At 38.0% G+C, this 22,696-nt stretch overlaps 1 protein-coding gene across 4 annotated transcripts in view; it reads left to right on the forward strand.

The window, feature by feature from the left end:
- Positions 1-22,696, forward strand: part of ZRANB3 (zinc finger RANBP2-type containing 3) — a 285,930-nt gene that overhangs the window by 109,097 nt on the left and 154,137 nt on the right. For all 4 annotated transcript variants that reach the window (XM_061135065.1, XM_061135066.1, XM_061135064.1 and 1 more), the window contains exon 3: positions 6,437-6,455. In XM_061135065.1, the coding sequence (XP_060991048.1) occupies positions 6,437-6,455 (19 nt within the window). The remainder of the gene's footprint in view (positions 1-6,436; positions 6,456-22,696) is intronic.

A 22,696-nucleotide genomic window follows, 5' to 3' on the forward strand; every position in this document is an offset into this window, starting at 1 on the left:
GAAGTGAGAAATTGGATTAGCTATACTTTCACTTTTTATATTTTGGTCTCCATCAGCCATTTTTATTGTTTTCCTTCTCAATGTTGACTCCATGCCCACTGTTCGGGTTTCCAACATGTTATATGGCTACTTCCCTGTTTTAGTTTTTCTCTTTGTTTTTTTGCTTTTTGCTGCCAAAATTCCTTTCTGATTACTCTGTATCTGTTGCCTGCCCCCTGCCTTTTTTTTTTTTTTTTTTTTTTTACTATCAACAATCCTCTAACAAATGAGAACTGCAAGTGATCTTACAGGTGAGCTCCTTATAACTTAGTATGGTGGCCTTTTAGTCATCCTTTGCAGCATTTGACACTGTTAACCCATTTGCCCTGTTTTGAAATTTGTGTCCTCTGGACTTCTTAGTCCCTGAACCTTGTTTTCTACCTCCATAAATATTTTTAGTTCCTTCCCTTTGCTTTCAGAATAAGAGTGCTTCCCAAGGTTGTAGCCGTGAAAAAAATTCCTTCCTATTTTTTTTTTTTTTCACAGTTTTTGCAGGAGAACCCCATTCATTTCTACTACTTCTGTTACCATCTTCATGCATAGCTACTTGACCTTTTTTATTTGCTGTCTTAACTTGATTGCCTAGTGTCTGATCCACAGATGTTACACTCCTAGAGTCAGTGATTGGGTTATGTATACTATTTTGTCTTTTTAAAATATCTTCTCTGTTCCCTAGTTTTCTTTTGAGCTACTACCATATTTATTTGTTCCCCGCACAGGATAATTCCTTAAGACAGTAATCTCTACTCAGTCTCTGCCTTTCTTCTCTTTCCATTGTCTCCTGAACCCTTTCAGGTGAGACTTTTGTTCCCTACTGTTCTGTCAAAGTTTCTCTTGTCAGGGCTCTGAATGATCTCTTGCCAAATCAAATGATCAATTCTTAGACTGCATTTCACTAGACTTGTCAGTAGCATTTGTCATAGTTGTTCATTAGCTCCTTCCCAAAACAGTTTCTTAACTTGGCTTCAAGGTCACTACATTCTTCTTGTATCTTTTTATATTACTGGATCCTCCTCAGTTTCCTTTGCTGGATCCTTCTCCCTTTTGTGACCTCTTATTGTTGGAGCGCTCCAGGGCTCTGTCAGTAGCTCTCTTCTTCCTAGGTGATCTCATTTAGTCTCCTGACTTTAAATATAACCTATTTGGTTTTCTGGAGCTTCCCTGGTGGCTCAGTGGTAAAAAATCTGCCTACCAGTGCAGGACATGTGGGTTTGATCCCTGGGTTGGGAAGATCCACTGAAGAAGGAAATGGCGACTCACCTCAGTGTTCTTGCCTGGAAAATCCCATAGACAGAGGAGCCTGGTGGGCTACATAGTCCATGGGATTGCAAAAGAGTTGAACACGACTTAGCGACTAAACAAAAACAAATTTAGTATTCTGCTTTAGGATAATTTTAGTATTCTCTCTCCTTTGTTGCTTCTCTTCAGTTTTGCACTTTCAGATTGTAGAGTGAGGTCCTTCCATTTGTAGAGTCCTCATTTAGAATATATATCATCCACTAAATTCATGTATATATAGGTTCATTGCCAATCACATTTCCTTTTCATCTTCTATCTTGAATCTATATTAAGGTGTTTTTATGTTTTTTATGTTTAAAGTTTTTTAAAAAAACTTTATTTTTCTCAAGTATTTTTCCTCAAATGGTTTGCTTAAGTGATATAATCTTGGAGATCTTGATTAGCTGCATGTCTTTTTGCTATCCCTTTTAATTAATGGGTATCTCAACTGGATATAAGACTCATGAGTTCTTCTTTCCTTTCAAGTAGTCTAGATTAGCTTCCATTGTCTTTTACTTTCTGATGTTGATGATAAAAGTGCAATGCAGTTGTTTTTTTTCCCTTTATTGATAATTTTTCTTTCAGTATGAATACTTACAAGGTTTTCTTTTTATTCATAAGATTAATGAATTTTATAAGGATGTGAGTAGATATTTGTCTTGTCTTTTTGGCTCACCTTGAAATGTGGTTCCCCATTTCAGTTATCCATCAGAGGTGTTTTCTTTAGCCCAAAGAAATTTTCTTTTATTTACTTAATTTTTGCTTCTCCTTCATATATTGTGTCCTTTCTCCTTTTGAACACCAATTTTTCACATTAGTTTTCAGGTTCTGTTCTTCAAGTGATTTTTCTTTGCACTTCATCTCTCTCATAGTCTACTGATATAGCTGTCAGTAATAATGATCTTTTTAAAAAATTTATCTACTCATTTTAGTTTGGAAATCATGGAAGGGAGTGTGTGTGTGTTGCATTAGAATTTATTTAGGTGCTATAACAATTTTTGTGCAGGTGTTTAGTCTTTCTAGTGCTTCTCTTTCACTAGATATATGTTCTGATGATTTACTTGTATTTTGCTCTTTCAGATGATGGAGCCCCTCACATGATCAGTTATTTTTCTATGATTGTTATTGTTGTTCAGTCGCCAAGTTGTGTCTGACTCTTTGTGACCCCATGAACATGGGAACATGCAGCCCACCAGGCTTCCCTGTCCCTCATCATCTCCCAAAGTTTGCCCAAGTTCATGTCCATTGAATTGGTGATGCCTTCCTACCATCTCTCATCCTCTGTCACCCTCTTCTCTTTCTGTCTTCAGTCTTCACCAGGGTCTTTCCCAATGAGTCAGCTGTCCGCATCAGGTGGCCAAAGTTTTGGAGCTTCAGCTCCAATGATTTCTGTTTCTGTGATAGCTCATTGGAAATCAAGTCTGGTTGCTGAGCTATTGTAAATAGCAGGACTGCCAGAGGTTGGGACAGATACAGTGCCTAAATTTGAAGGACAGTCAGCCCCACTAGATGTGCTCTTTGATGTTCTTGAACTGTCCTGGTTTCCAAAGTTGGGAAGACCCACCGGCCTCATGTTAGGAGAATCCAGCATAAGCAGAGGGCTGGAAGGTAATCTTACACCTGGGTCTTCAGATACTTTAAAGCCAAGCCAGGGCAGTGATCCACAGCCATCAGTTGTGTCAGTTGTTGCCCGGGGCTCTGATGCTGTTTTTCAATCAGTTAACCACCCATGGGGTGATTTAGCCTCCTAACAATTTGCTCTGATGTTACTTCACTAGAGTCATAAACCTTATCTAGCAGCCTGTAGGTCACAGTAGCTGCTTAACTTTACAAAGTTAAGGAACTTGGAGTTGGGCAAAGAAAACAAGCCACAGTCAAGGTGTTATATTACAGACTACCCTTGATCCTTTCTCATTCCAATGCCTTTACATTCTAATGACTCTCAGATTTATTATCAGTCCCTGCTATTCCCCTGACTCACATATCCTGTGCCCCACCCAACAGTTCAACTGCAGTATCTAAAGGATACCAGAAACGTTACAGATCCAAACCTTTTTTTTTTTTTCAACCTTGCTGCAACTTGCAGGATCTTAGCTCCCCGTCCAGGGATTGAACTGTGCCCCCTGCAGTGGGAGCATGGAGTCCTAACCACTGGTCCACCAGGGAAGTCCCCCAAACAGAACTTTTGATTGTGATCGCCAAACCTGCTGTTCTCCTCACCCTTCCTTTCTCAGTGAATGCATTACCACCATTTTTTCACAGTTAATTGCTTAAGCCAGTATCTTAAGATTCATTTTTGACTTCTTTCCCCTGTTTCATATCCATAATATCCCTATCCCAATTGTTCAGCATGTCCTATTGACTGTGCTTTCAAAATGTGTCTAAACTGACCACTTTTTACCACCTCTGTCTCTATCATGCATCCATATATTGTTGTTCCTCTCCTGTTCTACTTCAGGTGCCTCCTATCTGCTCTCTCTGTTTCTGCTCTTGTCCTCTACAGTTTATTCTCTAGAAGCCAGAGTAATCTTTCTAAAAAGTTAAATGTTGCTTACTTCCAAAGGATTCTAAGGAAATCTAGACTTCATGCCATTGCTTATGACTGTCCATGGTCAGGACCTAAGGTGCTTCCAACCTTATTTTCTACCATTTGCCATGACTCAGTGCATTTTAATCACATTAGACTCCCTCCACTTGCTTAACTACATCATAACCATCTTATCTCAGAGCTCTTGCATTTGCTCATTGCTTTGTTGAGGGTACTCTTCCTCCAGATTTTCTCATGATTCCCTTCCTCATTAAATTCGTGACAACTTATTCAGATCTGTTTGAATTGCTTTATCATAAAGATTATTCCTGACCACTCTATAAAATAGATACTCCCTTAATTCCCTATTCCACTTACCTTGTTTCAGTTTTTTTAATGGCACATATCACCACTTGGATCATTTATTTGTTCATTGTCAGAAGTTCTTCCAGTCACCCTTAATGAGGAAAAACCTTTAAATGCTATATCCCTAGGACTTGGGCTTCCCAGGTGGCTCAGTGGTAAAGAATCTGCCTGCTAATGCAAGAGCCGCAGGTTTGATCCTAGGTCTTGAAGATCCCCTGGAGGAGGAAATGGCAAACCATTCCAGTATTGTTGCTTGGGAAATCCCGTGGACAGAGGAGGCCAGCAGGTTACAGTCCATGGGGTCGCAAAGAGTCGAACACGATTGAGCACACAAATTTATGACAGTGCTAGTTACATAATGTTGTTCAGTCGCTAAGTTGTGTATGAGTCTTTGCAACCCCATGAACTGCAGCAGCCAGGCTTCCCTGTCCTCCCCTATCTCCCGGAGTTTGCTCAAACTCATGTCCATTGAGTCAGTGACACCATCCAACCATCTAATCCTCTGTCACTCCCTTCTCTTCCCTACTGAATTACTTGACAGTCACTCAATAAATAATATATACTTCAAATGACATCTTTACCAAATTTGAATTGGATTTTAAAATGAAAAAGGAGGTATACATGTAAATCTTCCTGGAAATAAGTCATATTTTTCAAAGTATTGCTTTTTAGTTTTCTACTTTTCCAGCCTGTTTGCAAAAAATGTAATAAACTTGTTACTCTTGCATATGTTTTAAATTTCAGTTAGAGTATTTGTATTTTATTTTCCCATAAAAACTTAATATGTAACCTGCCATCTTTTTTTCATTTTAAGAACAAAATTCCATTTTACCTGTAGGTTATTTCTTAATAATATATTTATTACCAAATTCTTCATTTGTGTTTTATGTTAAAAGAAAGCATGTAACATAGTATAATGTCAAGGCCATTGGGATTAAAGAAAAGAGAAAAATGCATATAGGGACTTTTTTCCTTTCTGATTTTTATAATACCCCAGTTTTTCTTTCTTTCTTTTTTTTTATTTCCTGGATATCACCTTGGTTAAGAGATTGGTTTTTCTCCTTATGTTGTACTCACTGTCTCTAAAGGACCTCTTGTGATCTTGACCATATCTGCTATCCTTTGTTTTGTTCTTTGCTTTTTTCTTCTAATTACGACCATCCTCAATTTCCAGTGGATAGAATTTACTTCTGTAGGTTAATAATAAAGAATAGGTAGGAGAAAATTTAGTGAAATAATCAGTTCAGTTCAGCTCAGTCATGTCTGACTCTTTGCGACCCCATGAATCACAGCACACCAGGCCTCCCTGTCCATCACCAACTCCCGGAGTTTACTCAAACTCATGCCCATCAAGTTGGTGATGCCATCCAGCCATCTCATCCTCAGTCATCCCCTTCTCCTCCTGCCCCCAATCCCTCCCAGCATCAGGGTCTTTTCCAATGAGTCAACTCTTCGCATGAGGTGGCCAAAGTACTGGTGTTTCAGCTTCAGCATCAGTCCTTCCAATGAACACCCAGGACTGATCTCCTTTAGGATGGACTGGTTGGATCTCCTTGCAGTCCAAGGGACTCTCAATACCACAATTCAAAAGCATCAGTTTTTCGGTGCTCAGCTTTCTTCACAGTCCAACTCTCGCATCCATACATGACCACTGGAAAAACCATAGCCTTGACCAGATGGACCTTTGTTGGCAAAGTAATGTCTCTGCTTTTTAATATACTATCTAGGTTGGTAATAGTAGAATACAAAATTCAGCTTGAAAGTGGCCTAGCATGTATAATATTAGCATATATTAATATAATTTTATGTATAACACGCTAATGCACTTTAATACAGCGTTCTTCTAATCTCTAGGGGAGACCAGTAAATCTTAGACCAGTAAACCTTACCAGTAAGGAGGGAAGTCATTGGTACAATCACTTGCCGTTTTGCTCACGTTTTCGAAGGGTCATTGTAGCTATCGCCATGGGTGGGCATTGGGAAACAGCATATCTGAAACTAACAGTCCCACATAGCCATATGCCGTTGGCAGCTGGAGAGTCTTGTAAGTCAGGAAAGGCCCTTATTCTTATGCACACTTGTAAACACCTCTGTCTGGCTTAGTGCTATAATGTGTAAACTGTTTTGTGGCAAGCTACTTAACACAATAACACTTAATCAAAACTTTTTAAATGGTTGACTTTGGTAATTAAGACATTAATTTGGTTTTATTTTTATTTTTTCCAGGTGTATGGTGGCTGATGAAGTAAGTGTTTTCATGATTTTTATGTTGTTTATAAAATTCCCCAGCCAGTTTTTATTGTCTGCTATTTACCCTGTACTCTCTCTCATATGACTGTACGTCTGTATATGGAGAGGAGAGGGGGAGGGCGAGGAGGAGGGTGGCAGGGCAGCAGCAGAGAGAGTAAGAAAGAGAAAGAGAATGTGTATGTGTGTTTGTGTGTGCATGCATGCAGGGCGTGCATTTGGAACATGTTAGTATTAAAATTAGTGATCCAAAAATTCTATATTTGTGGCCTCAGAAGAATGAATGCAACCCCAAATGAAGCTCAACTCTTCTTTACTTGTCAAAATGCTGCTTGCTTAGAACCTGGACTTTTAAGATTTTGCTTTAAAGGTTATTTTTAATTGTTTTGTATGAATGTGAAGTGTACTATTCAAATGGTGTTTCATTGTCACTAATCAATTTGATACCTTTGAGTGGCATGTACTTGTATATACTCATATTCAGATTTTCCACTGAAAGGGAAGCTCTTGCTACATAAGCTGCAGTACTCTGCATACATTCTGAGTAAATTTAAGTCAATAAAGTTCTGATTTTTTATATCATTTTGAAAAATGTGTTACTGTTTTCATGATATCTTTAATGATAGCAAAACATATACATTTAAAAATATATCAGAGATGAAGAAAATGGATATTGAATTTTTTAAAAAGATATAAGTGAAACCATAAAAAATTCTCTCAATTAGCTATTTTTTCATTTAATTTACATGTAGACTCACCAATGGCCTGCCTCTAGGAAAAAGTAAATAAGAGTATAACATGCAAATGAATGCGAAGCAGGAGGTTGATATATGGCTTCTTGGTTCATGCTGATTTATAATTACCGAAGTTTTTAGTTTGAACTCTATAGGCATTTGTTTAGACTAAATGTTACAGTTAGAAACATAGTCATTGCCTGTGAAGAAGTTCAGCAATATAATTAAAGAGATAGGACATGGACATTTGGAAAAAAAGTAGAAATTTCTATTTTGGAACAAGATGAATTCTGAAAGAATCTACATAAATTTATAGATTTGAGAGTCCAAAATTACTAAAAGAGGCTTACGTTTTTAGTCCCTGAATATGTTTTCACCAAATAGGAGTATAAATTCATACTTCAAAACCTTAGAACTAGGCATAACCATTTTATATAATGTATAAATGTGTACTACATGTATTGATGTATATATAAATTATTTTTTAAACAGACCAGTTTTATGTTCACAGCCAATATAACATGTTGTATTATTTGGTAATCTCCTCAAGTGATTCATGGGGAACATTTTATTGGTTATGACATGTTATTGCTACCTTGTTCCTCAATTTGGTGTTATAGTGGTTTGAATATGCCTTGAATGTGCAGAATCATTCATGGATTGAAATAAACATTTGATTAGCACCTTAACTCTGCTTAGCATTTATATTTCCCTGTTTTCTCAGTTAACATTAGACTAAGGATGGTGTATGATGAGTTCATCATGAACGCTTTAGCCAACAAGAGTTTTTCATTATACTCTTCACTTTTCATCTCCTATTATTTACAGTTACACTTGGTACATGTAGAAGGATTTGTGGTAATCTTCCGAAACTATTATTTTTTAATTTAATAAATTTAAAAGAACCTTTTAATATTTTCTCAGTACTTAAAAGAAGATTCCCCCTTTTGTGTCCCTCATATCTCTTCCCTTTTCACTAACACTTTAAAGACTCTTATTTTTTACACTTATTTGACTTTCCAAAGTTCATTATGTTGAATCCCCTATCAATAAGGTTAATTAAGGAAAAGTCCTCAATTTAACATATAAATACAAAAAATAGTCACAGAAATAACATAGTGTAAATTCTAAGATCACAGCTCAAAATATAATAACATCCTCTGTTTTTTGATTGAGTTGAAATGCCATTTCTGTGGAATCTTATTGAGCTAATATGGATGAAAGTGAGTAAATTGAAAGTCTTGAAATAGAAAGAACTTGTATATATGTAAATTATATGAACTCTGGTTTGACCTTCATTTTATTTTCTAATACTGTTCTCCTTCTCTTGCTCTTATCGCAAAACAGTAGTGAAGTCAGAGAAGGAAATGCAGTTTATAATTTGGAGGTCAACTACATTTTGATTTTAAAATTAAAAATACATTTTGATATGATGAATATTCAACTTATAAATAGAGCTTTAGGAGAATAGTTTTACATCTCTAATATTAATCTTTTTTTTTTAATGCTTGACTACCTACTTGGAGTATTGTATAATTTAACTGTCTGCTGTGATCTTTCTTTCCCAGCTTAGAAGCAAATGACTTCCTTCACTGGTGTAACTGCGTCCTCTTCTAGTATCTTTCCACTAGTATCTTTTCTAATGTATAAAATCTTTGTGGAATTATATAATCTATCTATTGCATATAAGATAGTCATTAAGTTAAAATTGGAATGGTGACTTACTTCTGTTTGTCTGATTGTGTGATCTTTGAGTATTTATTATAAAACTATGTTTCAGGTAAGCAACAAAGCTGCAACTTTTAATAAAATTAACTTTGCAGACTTAGCTTAAGCTCTTTTAATTCCTGTTTCCCCTTTTTGGTTTTGTGTAGTTAAGTGTTGTCTCAAGAGCTATACAGTAAACATATAGAAACTCTTTTGAAATAGTATTCCTTTAATAATGGAATTTCGGGCCACAGTCTGTTGTCAGGCTCTTGCACTACTACCTTTACTGTTTTTTTAATAGTTTTTTAACCACTGTGTCTTTGTTCTGTTGAAGATTTTTATTCACAGAAAGATTTTAAATGTGAAAAATAATTTCCCATTAACATATACCAGGTAATTCAAGTGGATACACATGAGGAAAATATTAAACCTACATATTTAATACCTTATTTTCAGGGATTTAAAGGCAATTATTCTTTGGAGAAGCTTAGTGTTTACAAAATTTTTGTGATGTTCATTTTTACTTAAGAAAATGAGATTGACAGCCTGGGTTTAGATAAATAGCTTAATAATTGTGCAGCTATGGACAAAATGTCAGTACATGGATCTGTCTTCTCTGCGTATTGAATTTATTATCAGAGTCAGAAAATTCCTACTTTCCTTGTTTGTAATAGTTTTGTTAGTACTATACTTTAGTCCTCTCCCCCTACATTTTTCCCTAAGTTTCCTTCCTGTTACTTGAGAAAACATTTGGAAGGCAGAGGGATGGTATACCAAATAAAGTATTGCTTTCCTTCCTTTTTCAGAAGAAAAGGAAACCTTTTGTCAAGGCTAAGCCACTTGGCTTGGCTTACTTGGTGACTGTTTTGGGATTAATAGATAAATATTTGGAACAGAGACCAGAGAGTTATCATTATGGATGCTCTTTTTTTTTTTTTTGTTCAAGGTGCTTCTCTGGAAGAGAAGTTTGGAGGGGAAAGGCTGTGGAAGCTGTTGAATGCTTGCAGAAGTTTTTCTGCAGGCTGAAGTTTGAAAAGCCTTGTGATTTTCTCTGCAGGCAGAAATCTGTAGGTGTCTCAAAACACCAAAGAACCCTTTTTAGAAGATTATTTCTGAGCAGAATACCTTAAAATTGATACTGTGATATAGACTCTGCCAACATTTTAGGTTTGAGGACTAAGAAATTAAACCAGATGTGAAGAAATTTAGTTTTCCTTTTATATAAGCCGACCTTGGTTTGACAAAGTGAGCTAAGATGATAGTTTTTATTCCATTTGCTTCTACAAATCCTTTCTCTTTACCAGACCCTGGCGGAATTGAATCCCCTCTGAGCTTTTACTGTTTCTGATAAACAGAAACATAACCCCTTTGGGGTGGTGGTCCATTTTTGTTGAGTGAATAGACCAATTAAAAACTTTATACTTAATTAACACATATGGGCCAGGTTCTACTGATTTACATGTATTCATTTATTTTATCTTTGGACAACCCAATAAAAGGTTATGATTATTACTACCACCATCATTTTTTAGATGAGAAAGCTGAAACACAGATATGTTAGTAAATGGAGCTGGGACATGCTAGAAGCTGATATCTAATCTGAAATAATCCATCTCCCGAGTCCATTATTGCTGTTCTATACAAAGCCTGCAGGCACCAAACTTTCTATGTTTTGAAAGGATTCTTAAATGTAGAAGACTGTAAGACACAGTGCTCAAATGGATGAAGGTGAATGATAAGTGATAGCATTTGTGCTGTTGAGACTGTTCTCTAAAACGGTATCATTTGCCTGCTTGTTCCTCATTTCTAAGGCCAGCTTTACTATTTTTTGAATGTCCTTTCTTAAAAATAATTTTTAAATTTTAGAATAGTCTTTTTATTTATTTATTTATTTATTTTTTGGTTGCACTGGGTCTTCATTGCTGCTTGCAGCATTTCTCTAGTTGTGGAGAGCAGGGGCTATTCTTTGTTGCAGTGCATGGGCTTCTCATTGTGGGGATTTCTCTTGTTGTGAAGCATAGGCACTAGGCATTGGGCTTCAGTAATTGCAGCAGGTCGACGGTGTATTTGTGGGGTGCAGGCTCCAGGGCACAGGGCCTTTAGTAGTTGTGGCTCATAGATTCTAGAGCATGGGCTCAGTAGTTGTGGTAAACGGGCTTTAGTTGCTCTGCGGCATGTGGAATCTCCCTGGACCGGGATCGAACCTGTGACCCCTCCAATGGCAGGTAGATTGTTATCCACTGTCCCACCAGGGAAGTTCAATAACACTTTTAGTTTTATAGAGTTATTGTGAAGATAGTACAGAGAGTTCTCTTACACCCCAAAGCCAGTCCCGCATTATTAGTTACTTTACTATGCTAGTAGTAATGTGTCTCAAGTAATGAACCAATATTCATATATTAGTACTGTTAACTAAAAACCATACTCTATTTAGACATCCTCAGGTCTTTACTGATGTCCTTTTTCTTTTGCAGGAGTCCAGCCGTGTTTTATAACATGTAACTCCTTTATATGTTTTAAATAGAAAGGTGGTTGTTGTTCAGCCGCTCAGTCATGTTCAACTCTGTGACCCCATGGATTGCAGCACGCTAGGCTTCCCTGTCCTTCACCATTGCCCAGAGCTTGCTCAAACTCATGTCCATTGAGTTGGTGATGCCATTCAACCATCTTGTCCTCTGTTGTCCATCAATCTTCCCCAGCATCAGGGTCTTTTCTAATGAGTTGGCTCTTCGCATAGATGACCAAAGTATGGGAGCTTCAGCTTCAGCATCAGTCCTTCCAATGAATATTCAGGGTTGATTTCCTTTAGGATGGACTGGTTTGATCTCTTTGCAGACCAAGGGACCTCAAGAGTCTTTTTCAGCATCACAGTTCTAAACATCAATTCTTCGGTGCTCAGCCTTCTTTATGGTCCAACTCACATCCACATGACTAACCAATAGCTTCTCCTAGTTGTGAGTTTCTCAGACTTTCCTTGTTTTCGAAGACCTTTACAGTCTTGAGAATTAATTGCTTAGTATTTGGTAAAATGTCTCTTAATTGGGATATGTTGTCTGATGTTTTTCTCATGATCAGACTGGGGTAATGTGTTTTGACAAAAAGACCACAGAGATAAAGTGCCATTGTCACCATGTAATAGCAAGGGTACATAATATCAATTTACCTTATCACTGTTGATGTTAACCTTGATTACCTGGCTTGATGTAATGTTTGTCAGGCTTTTACCCTGTAAAATTACTTGTTTTGTTGTTCTTGTTGTTCCTTCCCATACTGTGTTTTTTTTTTTTTTTTTTTTTATACTGTGTTTTTTGAAAGAAAATGTAGCCCATACTTAAAGAATGGGGATTTATGTTCTGCTTCCTTAAAGGCAGAGTAAATACATAAATTGAGCTACCCTGGTGGCTCAGTGGTAAGGAATCTGCCTGCCAATACAGGAGACACAGGTTCAATCCCTGGAGAAGATCCAGGAAGATCCCCTGGAGAAGGAAATGGCAACCCACTCTAGTAACCCCAGTATTCTTGCCTGGCATATCCTATGGACAGAAGAACCTGGCAAGCTAGGTCGCAAAAGAGTAGGACATAACTGAGCTACTAAACAACAACAAATACATAAATTATTTGTAATTCATTCGTTCACTCACTTACTTTACTGTGTATTTATATCTGTAGGACTCATGGACATTCATTTTATATTTTGGGTTATTATCAGTACTTTTTAATTTTGTTATGCAAATGGTTCCAGCTTTGGCCGTTGGGAGGTCTTTTAATTCACTCCCGTGTTCCATGACATGCCCACTTCTCTATAGGCTGTTCTGTTTGGAGTTTTGTGTTTTCTTTGGTTTTTTTTTTTTTTTTTTTTACAGCATTTTCTCACTTTCTGGCACTACAAGATACTCCAGGCTTCTCTTGTATATTTTCTACCCCAGTCCTTGAATCACCCGTTTCTCCAGGAAATCCTGGTTCTTCTTATTGGAGAAAGATACTGGAATCAGACCTAGGTGGTAGGTGTACTCATTTTTACTGAGGTGTCATTTCTTCTAGATTCTCTTAGCTGACAGAACAAAGAGGTAAATGTGTGTGTACTTACATATGTGTGTGTATGTACATATTTATAGATATTTATCTATGCAACTAGCTGTATCTGTATTTAAGATAAACATGAATTCTTCTTGATTTCTCCAGCTCTAATCCTTTACCACATGGATCATTCTATTTTTTCCCCTTGCTTAACTGTAACTTCCCAGTCTATCAGTGAGAATCCGAGCTCCCACCATCTGATATCTCTTTAATTAATTAAGCATTTCTAGTATACAGGCATGGTGGTTTCAGTATTTTTAACCTGTACCCTCACAGGAAAGAAAATTGTTAGCTAGAATTCAGTGCTTATGTACAGTTCCCTTTACCTTTATTTTTACAGATTCCATTCATTTTCGGAATTATTTCTCTTTGTGATGCAGTGAAGTTGTTTCATACACTTATAATACATTCCAATTATTGTATCACACATTACATTGCATCATGAGATCGTCTCACCTCCTAAATTATTTTCAAATTATTTGTATAAATCAAAGTTTACTTTTTGTATTGTATTATAATGTTCTATGGATTTTCACAAATACTTAATGTCTTTTAGGCACCATTACAGTATCATACAGAATAATTTTACTGCTCTAAATAATCCCCTTTGTTTCACTTACTTAATTCCCTTCAGGCCAAAACCCCCAACAACCAAAGATGTGTTTAATGACGCTATCATTTTGCCTTTTCCAGAATGTCATACGATTGGCAGTCTACAGTTTGTAGGTTTTTCAGACTGACTTTTTTCACTTAGCCTTATGTAATTAAGTTTCAACCATGTCTTTTTGTGGCTTGATAGCTTTTCTTTTTATCACTGAATAAAATTCCATGATACAGATGTGCCACGGTTTGTTTTTCCATTCACCAAGATGAAGGGGTGTATTTGTTGCATCCAGTTTTGACAGTTTTGTAGCTATTTGTGTGGGTATAATCAGTTGAGTAACTAGGAGTACAACTGCTAGATTATATGGTGTGTTAGTTTTCTTGGGTTGCCATGAGAAAGTACCACAAACTTGGTGGCTTAAAACAACAGAAATTTATCCTCTGTCAGTTCTAGAGGCTGGAAGTCTGAAATCAAGGTGTCAGGAATTTTTTTTTTTTCTGAGGGCTCTGAGGGAGAATCTCTTTGAAGCCTTTCTCCTGGCTTCAGGTGTTGGTTGGCAGTCTTTGGCATTTCTGGGGTTGTAGATGTGTCACTTCAATCCCTGCCTCCCTTTTCATGAGGCATTCTCTCCTTCTGTCTGTCTCTAATCCTCTTGTAAGAACATTAGTCAAAAAATGGGCCAAAGAACTAAACAGACATTTCTCCAAAGAAGACATACAGATGGCTAACAAACACACGAAAAGATGCTCAACATCACTCATTATTAGAGAAATGCAAATCAAAACCACAATGAGGTACCATTACACGCCAGTCAGGATGGCTGCTATCCAAAAGTCTACAAGCAATAAATGCTGGAGAGGGTGTGGAGAAAAGGGAACCCTCTTACACTGTTGGTGGGAATGCAAACTAGTACAGCCGCTATGGAAAACAGTGTGGAGATTTCTTAAAAAACTGGAAATAGAACTGCCATATGACCCAGCAATCCCACTCCTGGGCATACACACTGAGGAAACCAGATCTGAAAGAGACACGTGCACCCCAATGTTCATCGCAGCACTGTTTATAATAGCCAGGTCATGGAAGCAACCTAGATGCCCATCAGCAGATGAATGGATAAGGAAGCTGTGGTACATATACACCATGGAATATTACTCAGCCGTTAAAAAGAATTCATTTGAATCAGTTCTAATGAGATGGATGAAACTGGAGCCCATTATACAGAGTGAAGTAAGCCAGAAAGATAAAGAACACTACAGTGTACTAACACATATATATGGAATTTAGAAAGATGGTAACGATAACCCTATGTGCAAGACAGAAAAAGAGACACAGAAGTACAGAACAGACTTTTGAACTCTGTAGGAGAAGGTGAGGGTGGGATGTTTCGAAAGAACAGGATGTATATTATCTATAGTGAAACAGATCACCAGCCCAGGTGGGATGCGTGAGACAAGTGCTCGGGCCTGGTGCACTGGGAAGACCCAGAGGAATCGGGTGGAAAGGGAGGTGGGAGGGGGGATCAGGATGGGGAATGCGTGTAACTCTATGGCTGATTCATATCAATGTATGACAAAACCCACTGAAATGTTGTGAAGTAATTAGCCTCCAATTAATTAAAAAAAAAAAAAAAAGAACATTAGTCATATTGGATTAATGGCTTACCCTACTGTGATATGACATCCTCTTCACTAATTACATCTGCACAACCCTATATCCAAAAAAGGTCATGTCCTGAAATACTGATTGGGTAGGACTTCAATCTATCTTTTGGTGAGTAGACACAATTTAACCCATAATGTGTGGTGAGAATATGTTCACTTTTGTCTAAAACTGTCAAACTGTGTTTAGATGTGGTTGTACAATTTGGCATTCCCACTATTTATGAGTGAGAATTCCCCTTGACTTGCATTTTCACCAGCAGTTGCTAATGTCAGTTAAAAAAAGATGAAAAAAAAAAATTTTAGCCATTGTACTAGGCATAGTGGAATTTCATTGTTTTTTTAATTTCCAGTACTCTAATAACAAATGATTTTGAGCATCCTTTCATTTGTTTATTTGCCATCTATGAATCTTCTTTGGTGCGGTCTTTGTTCAGTTTTTTGCCCATGTTTTAATTAGATTATTTTTTGTTGCTGTTGAGTTCTAAGAGTTCTTTGTATATTTTAGGTACAAGTCTTTTATCAGATATGTGATTTGCAAGTATTTTCTCCAATGCTTTGACTTACCTTGTCATTCTTTTGAAAGTTTCTTTCACAGAGCAGAAGTTTTTACCTTTAATAAAATCCAACCTATCAACTTTTTCTTCCATTGATTGCCCTTTTGGTCTTATTTCTTATTGCCAAACTCAAGCCACCTAGATTTTCTCCTATGTTACCTTCTAGAAGTTTTATAGTGTTACAATACACTTTGGTCTATGATTGATTTTGGGTATAAAGTTAGTGCCTTGAATATTTTTTTTTTTTTTTTGCATATGGATGTCCAGTTGTTCCAGCACCATTTGTTGAAAAAATTACTTTTGCTTCTTTATCAAAGATCAGTTGACTTTATTTGTATGGGTCTATTTCTGGGCTCTCTCTTCTGTTCCCAAGACCTGTGTCTATTCTTTTGCCAGTACCACACTATCTTGATAACTATAGCTTTATAATAATCCTTGAAATTTTAGAATCAGTATCTCAGTCTCTATAGACAGCTTGCTGGGATTTTTATTGGTATTGCCTTGAATTTATAGATAAAGATGGGTGGAATCTATAAATCTGTAGATTTATAGACCAAGTCGGGAAGAAACTGTAACAAAGTGAGTCTTTAGTCCATGTGAAACTGTTCACCTCAGACTGGGACATGAACCCACGTGCTGGGACTCAAACCCGGGCTAGAACCCCCTGCATGGCTGGGACTCGAACCCAGCCAAAACCCAGTTAGGCACTTGAACCCACATGACCAGGACTTGAACACAACCAAAACCCTGCTTGGGAGTTGAACCCATGTGGCTGGGACTTGAACCCAGCCAAAACCCACAGTACCTGGTTTTAGGACCTAATGTAGCTCAGGTTCTTGATGTCTCTTCCCAGAAAGAATTCAGTGAGAGACAAAGTGAGATGTAAGAAATGGATTTATTCAGATTCAGAGAGAAGCACATTCCACAGACAGAGTGTGGACCGTCACAGAGGGCAAGTGTAGTCGGGAAATGTGGCATGGTTAGTTTTTATAGGCTGGGCAATTTCATATGCTAATGAGTGGGAGGATTATTCCAGCTAATTTTGGGAAGGGGTGGAGATTTCCAGGAATTGGGCCACCACCCACTCCTTGGTCTTTTGACAGTGTCTTGGGACTGATAGTGCCTGTGAGCCCCTGGCATGCTAGTATAAGTCCTTTTGAAGGAGGTCACCATTACCGCCATTACCCCTAGAATAGTTTAGTCTCAGGCCAAACTACAGGGAGAGAACATAGCCCCAACCACAAACAGAAACTTGGATCAAAGATTTACTGAGCATAGCCCTGCACATCAGAGCAAGACCCAGATTCCCCCACAGTCAGTCCCTCCCATCAGGAAGCTTCCACAAGCCTCTTATCCTTATCCATCAGAGGGCAGACAGGATAAAAACCATAATTACAGTAAACTAACTCAACTGATCACATGAATCACAGCCTTGTCTAACTCAATGCAACTATGAGCCATGCTGTGTAGGGTCACCCAAGATGGAAGGATCATGGTAGATAGTTCTGACAAAACGTGGTCCACTGGAGAAGGGAATGGCAAACCACTTCAATACTCTTGCCTTGAGAACCCCATGAACAGTATGAGAAGACCAAAAGATATGACACTGAAAGATAAACTCCCCAGGTCGGTAGGTTCCCAGTATGCCACTGGAGAAGAATGGAGAAATAGAGAAAAAGAATGGAGGAATAGCTCCAAAAATAATGAAGAGGCTGAGCCAAAGCAAAAACGACACACAGTTGTGGATGTGACTGGTAATGGAAGTAAAGTTTGAGGCTGTAAAGAATAATATTGCATAGGAACCTGGACTGTTAGGTCCATGAATCAAGGTAAATTGGAAGTGGTCAAACAGGAGATGGTAAGAGTGAACATCAACATTTTAAGAAGCAGTGAACTAAAATGGACTAGAATGGGCAAATTTAATTCAAATGACCATTAAATCTATTACTGTGGGCAGGAACCCTTTAGAAGAAATGGAGTAGCCCTCATAGGTTAAAAAAAAGAGTCTGAAATGCAGTATGTGGGTGCAATCTCAAAAACAACAGTAATCTCTGTTTCATTTCCAAGGCAAACCATTCAGTATCACAGCAATCCAGTTAAGCTGTTTAAAATCCTAAAAGATGATGCTGTGAAAGTGCTGCACTCAATATGCCAGCAAATTTGAAAAACTCAGCAGTGGCCACAGGAATGGAAAAGGTCAGTTTTCATTCCAGTCCCAAAGAAAGGCAATGCCAAAGAATGTTCAAGCTATTGCACAATTGCACTCATCTCACACTCTAGTATAAAGTAATGCTCGAAATTCTCTAAGCCAGGCTTCAGTAGTATGTGAACTGAGAACTTACAGATGATCAAACTGGATTTAGAAAAGGCAGAGGAACCAGAGATCAAATTGCCAACATCCGTTGGATATTCGAAAAAGCAAGAGAGTTTCAGAAAAGCATCTACTTCTGCTTTATTGACTACACTAAAGCCTTTGACTGTGTGGATCACAACAAACTGTGGAAAATTCTGAAAGAGATGGGAATACTAGACCAACTGACCTGCCTCTTGAGAAATCTATTTGCAGGTCAAGAAGCAACTGTTAGAATTGGATATGTAACAACAGACTAGTTCCATATTGAGAAAGGAGTACGTCAAGGCTGTGTATCAGTTGTGTCTGACTCTTTGCGACCTCATGGACTATACAGTCCATGGAATTCTCTAGGCCAGAATACTGAAGTGGGTAGCCTTTCCCTTCTCCAGGGGATCTTCCCAACCCAGGGATCGAATCCAGGTCTCTTGCATTGCAGACGGACTCGGCCAGCTGAGCCACAAGGGAATGGATGAAGCACAACTGGAATCAAGATTGCCAGGAGAAATGTCAACCTCAGATATGCAGATGACACCACCCTTATGGTAGAAAGCAAGAGGAACTAAAGAGCTTCTTGATGGAAGTGAAAAAGCTGGCTTAAAAGTCAACATTCAAAAAGTGAAGATGATGGCATCTGGTCCATCACTTCATGGCAAATAGATGGGGAAACAATGTAAACAGTGACAGACTTTATTTTCTTGGGCTCCAAAATCACTGCAGATGGTGACTGCAGCCATGAAGTTAAAAGAAGCTTGCTCCTTGGAAGAAAAGCTATGACAAAGCTATGACAATCCTAGACTGCATATTAAAAAGCAGAGACGTTACTTTGCTGACAAATGTCCATCTAGGCAAAGCTATGGTTTTTTCCAATAGTCATGTATGGTTGTGAAAGTTGGACCATAAAGAAAGCTGAGCGCCAAAGAATTGATGGTTTTGAACTGTGTTGTTGGAGAAGACTCAAGAGTCCCTTGGACTGCAAAGAGATCAAACTACTCAATCGTAAAGCATTTCAGTCCTGAATATTCATTTGAAGGACTGATGCTGAAGCTGAAACTCCAATACTTTGGCCACCTGATGCAAAGAACTGACTCTTTAGAAAATACCCTGATGCTGGGAAAGACTGAAGGCAGGAGAAGAGGCAACAAGGGATAAGATGGTTGGATGGCATAACCAACTCGATGGACGTGAGTTTGAGCAAGCTCCTGTTGCAAAGAGTGGGACATGGACTGGAACTGTGTTAGGGAAATTAAATAAATAGTCTTGTTTAAACTGCTTTGCAGAGCAGCCCCTGACCTTGCTTCTAACCTGCCTGGACACTGCCCTTCCTGGGAGTGACTATGAGGGACTGCCTGCTGTTAGTGCAAGACTTGCAGCACCATAGATAAGATCAGGAAGGAATCTTGAGATTTTTGAGCCTCTTGAGGGGCCTGACCAACCAAACCCTAGCAACATTCCAAGTTTTACAAGAGAAAACAAAAAACTAACATAAAACCGGGCTTGCAAAAAAAAAAAGGGGGGGAGCTTGCAACTTGGTCACAGATTGATGATGATATTGGTTTGCGTCTGTCCTGGAGTTATAAGCGGGAACCCGGAACTGCAATTTTTGAAGTCTCACCCACAGAGTGGACGCGCTACCTGGAACCCTTTCCCAATTGGGACTCCAGATGTGCTATGACTTGGAACTTCCCACCTCTTTTTAAGTCTGGATGTTAGTCAGAACCCAATTTAGAGATGTGTCCTCTGCTCTTCCTATTTCTCTTTTCTTTTAATGTTAGTGTATTAAAAGTAAGCTAGATAATTCTCTAATAAATATCTGTATTGTTTATCTGTATATAACGGGTGGCTTATTTTGTTAATAAATCCTTTGAACAAACTGTCATGGCACCTCTGGGTGTGTCATTTAGCTTGCTGATTGAGGATCAGGGTCTAATCAAAGTCAGCTTGCCAGAAAGATAAAGAACATTAGAGCATACTAACATATATATATGGAATTTAGAAAGATGGTAACGATAACCCTATATGCAAAACAGAAAAAGAGACACAGAAGTACAGAACAGACTTTCGAACTCTGTGGGAGGTGAGGGTGTGATGTTTCGAAAGAACAGCATGTATATTATCTATGGTGAAACAGATCACCAGCCCAGGTGGGATGCATGAGACAAGTGCTCGGGCCTGGTGCACTGGGAAGACCCAGAGGAATCGGGTGGAGAGGGAGGTGGGAAGGGGGATCGGGATGGGGAATACATGTAACTCTATGGCTGATTCATATCAATGTATGACAAAACCCACTGAAATGTTGTGAAGTAATTAGCCTCCAACTAATAAAAAAAAAAAAAACAAAGTCAACTTGTCTGCCATCTTGGACCTGTTTGATTCTAATCAGTTTATGTTGTGTCCTTGGGCTATGTTATTCTTTCAAAAGTTGTGTCCTGCCCCTTTCCTTCCTGTTACAGAGGAACACAGACTCTCTCTCCATTTATTGAGGAATTCTTTGATTTTTTTTTTTTGCTCATTAGTAAGTTTTTTGTTTTTTAGTGAGGTTTAATTGACATACACTGTTATAGTTAGTCTCAGGTATGCAGCATAATGATTCGATATTCGCATATATTGCAAAATGATCACCACAATAGGTCTAGTTAGCATCAGTTACTATACAGTTGTTCATTTTTCTCCTTGTGATGAGAACTTTTAAGATCTGCTCTTTTAGCAGCTTTCAGATATACAATACAGTATTATTAATTACAGTCACATAAAGGTATACATTATATCCCTATGACTTATTTATTTTATAACTTGAAGTTTGTACCTTTGGACTCTCTTTACCCGTTTTGTCCACCCCAACCCCGTGCCTCTGGAAACCACCAGTCTGTCCTCTGTATCTATGAACTCTGTTCGTTTGTTTGTCTGATTCCACACATAAATGAAATTATACAGTACTTGTCTTTCTTTCTTTGACTTGTTTCATTTAGCATAATGCCTGCAAGGTCCATCCATGTTGTGACAAATGGCTGAATAACATTCTATTTATGTGTGTGTTGAACACAAGTTATTTGCATGTCTTCGCTATTGTAAATAATGCTGCAATGAAAATGGGAATACATGTATCTTTTTGAATTAGTGTTTTCATTTTCCTTGGGTGAATACCCAGAAGTAGAGTTGCTGGATCACGTGAGAGTTCTACCTCTGATTTCCTGAGAAACATCCTGCGACAGTGGCTGTCCCAGTCTTTATTCCCACCAACAGTGTAGGAGGGTTCCTTCTTCTCCACATCTTCAGCAACACTTGTTATTTCTTACTTTGATAATACCTGTTCTAATATGTTGGAGTAGGAAATGGCAACCTGCTGTGGTATTCTTGCCTGGAAAATTCCATGGACAGAGAATACTGGCAGGCTCCAGTCCTTGGGGTTGCAAAAAGTCAGACATGACTGAGTGACTGAACATACACTCACACTCTAATAGGTAAGAGGTGTTATCTCATTGTGGTTTTGATTTGCGTTTCTCTAATGATTAGTTACATTGAGCGTCTTTTCACATACCTGTGGGTCATCTGTATGTCTTCTCTGGATAAATATCTATTTGGTCTTTTGTCCCTTTTTTAATTGGCTTTTTGTTTTTGTTTGTGGGTCCCTCTACCCCCCATGGAGCTGTAGGAGTCGTTTGCATATTTTGAATATTAACCTCTTATTAAATATGTGATTTGTAAGCCCTTTCTTCCATTCTATAGGTTGTTTTCTTATTTTGTTGGTGGTTTTGTTTGCTATGCAGAAGCTTTTTAGTTTCAGGTAATCCCACTTGTTTATTTTTGCTTTTTTTGGCCTATGCTTTTGGTATCAAATTCCAAATCATAGGCAAGACTGATCCTCCTGCATTTTCCTCAAGGAGTTTTAAGGTTTCCAACCTTACATTTAAGTCTTTAATTCATTTTAACTTAACTTTGATGTGTAGTGTAAGATAGTGGTCAAAACTAATTTTTTGTGTGGTGTGAGTAACTGTCCATTTTTTCCAACACTGTTGATTGAAAGGACTATCCTTCTCCATGTATTCTTGGTTTCTTTATTATAAATTAGTTGATCATGTAGGCATGAGTTTATTTTTGGCTCTATTCTGTCCCATTGATCAATATGTCTGTTTTAATGCAAATATGATAGTGCTTTGATTACTATCACTTTTTGTTGTTCGTCACTAAATCTTGTCCCACTCTTTGTGACCCCATGAACTGCAACATGCCAAGCTTCCCTGTCCTTCACTGTCTTCTGGACATTGCTCAAACTCATTCATTGAGTTGGTGATGCCATCCAACCATCTCATCCTCTGTAGTCCCCTTCTCCTTTTGCCGTCAATCTTTCCCAGCATCAGAGTATTTTCCAGTGAGTTGGCTTGTCTCATCTTGTGACCAAAGTATTTGGAGCTTTAGCTTCAGCATCAGTCCTTGTGGTGAATATTCAGGGTTGATTTCCTTTAGGATTGACTGGTTTGATCTCCTTGTAGTCCAAGTGACTTTCAAGAGTCTTCTCCAGTACCACAATTCTAAAAGATCAATTCTTTGGAGC

This window comes from Dama dama, chromosome 33 (assembly GCF_033118175.1).
Source record: "Dama dama isolate Ldn47 chromosome 33, ASM3311817v1, whole genome shotgun sequence".
Lineage (NCBI taxonomy): Eukaryota > Metazoa > Chordata > Mammalia > Artiodactyla > Cervidae > Dama > Dama dama.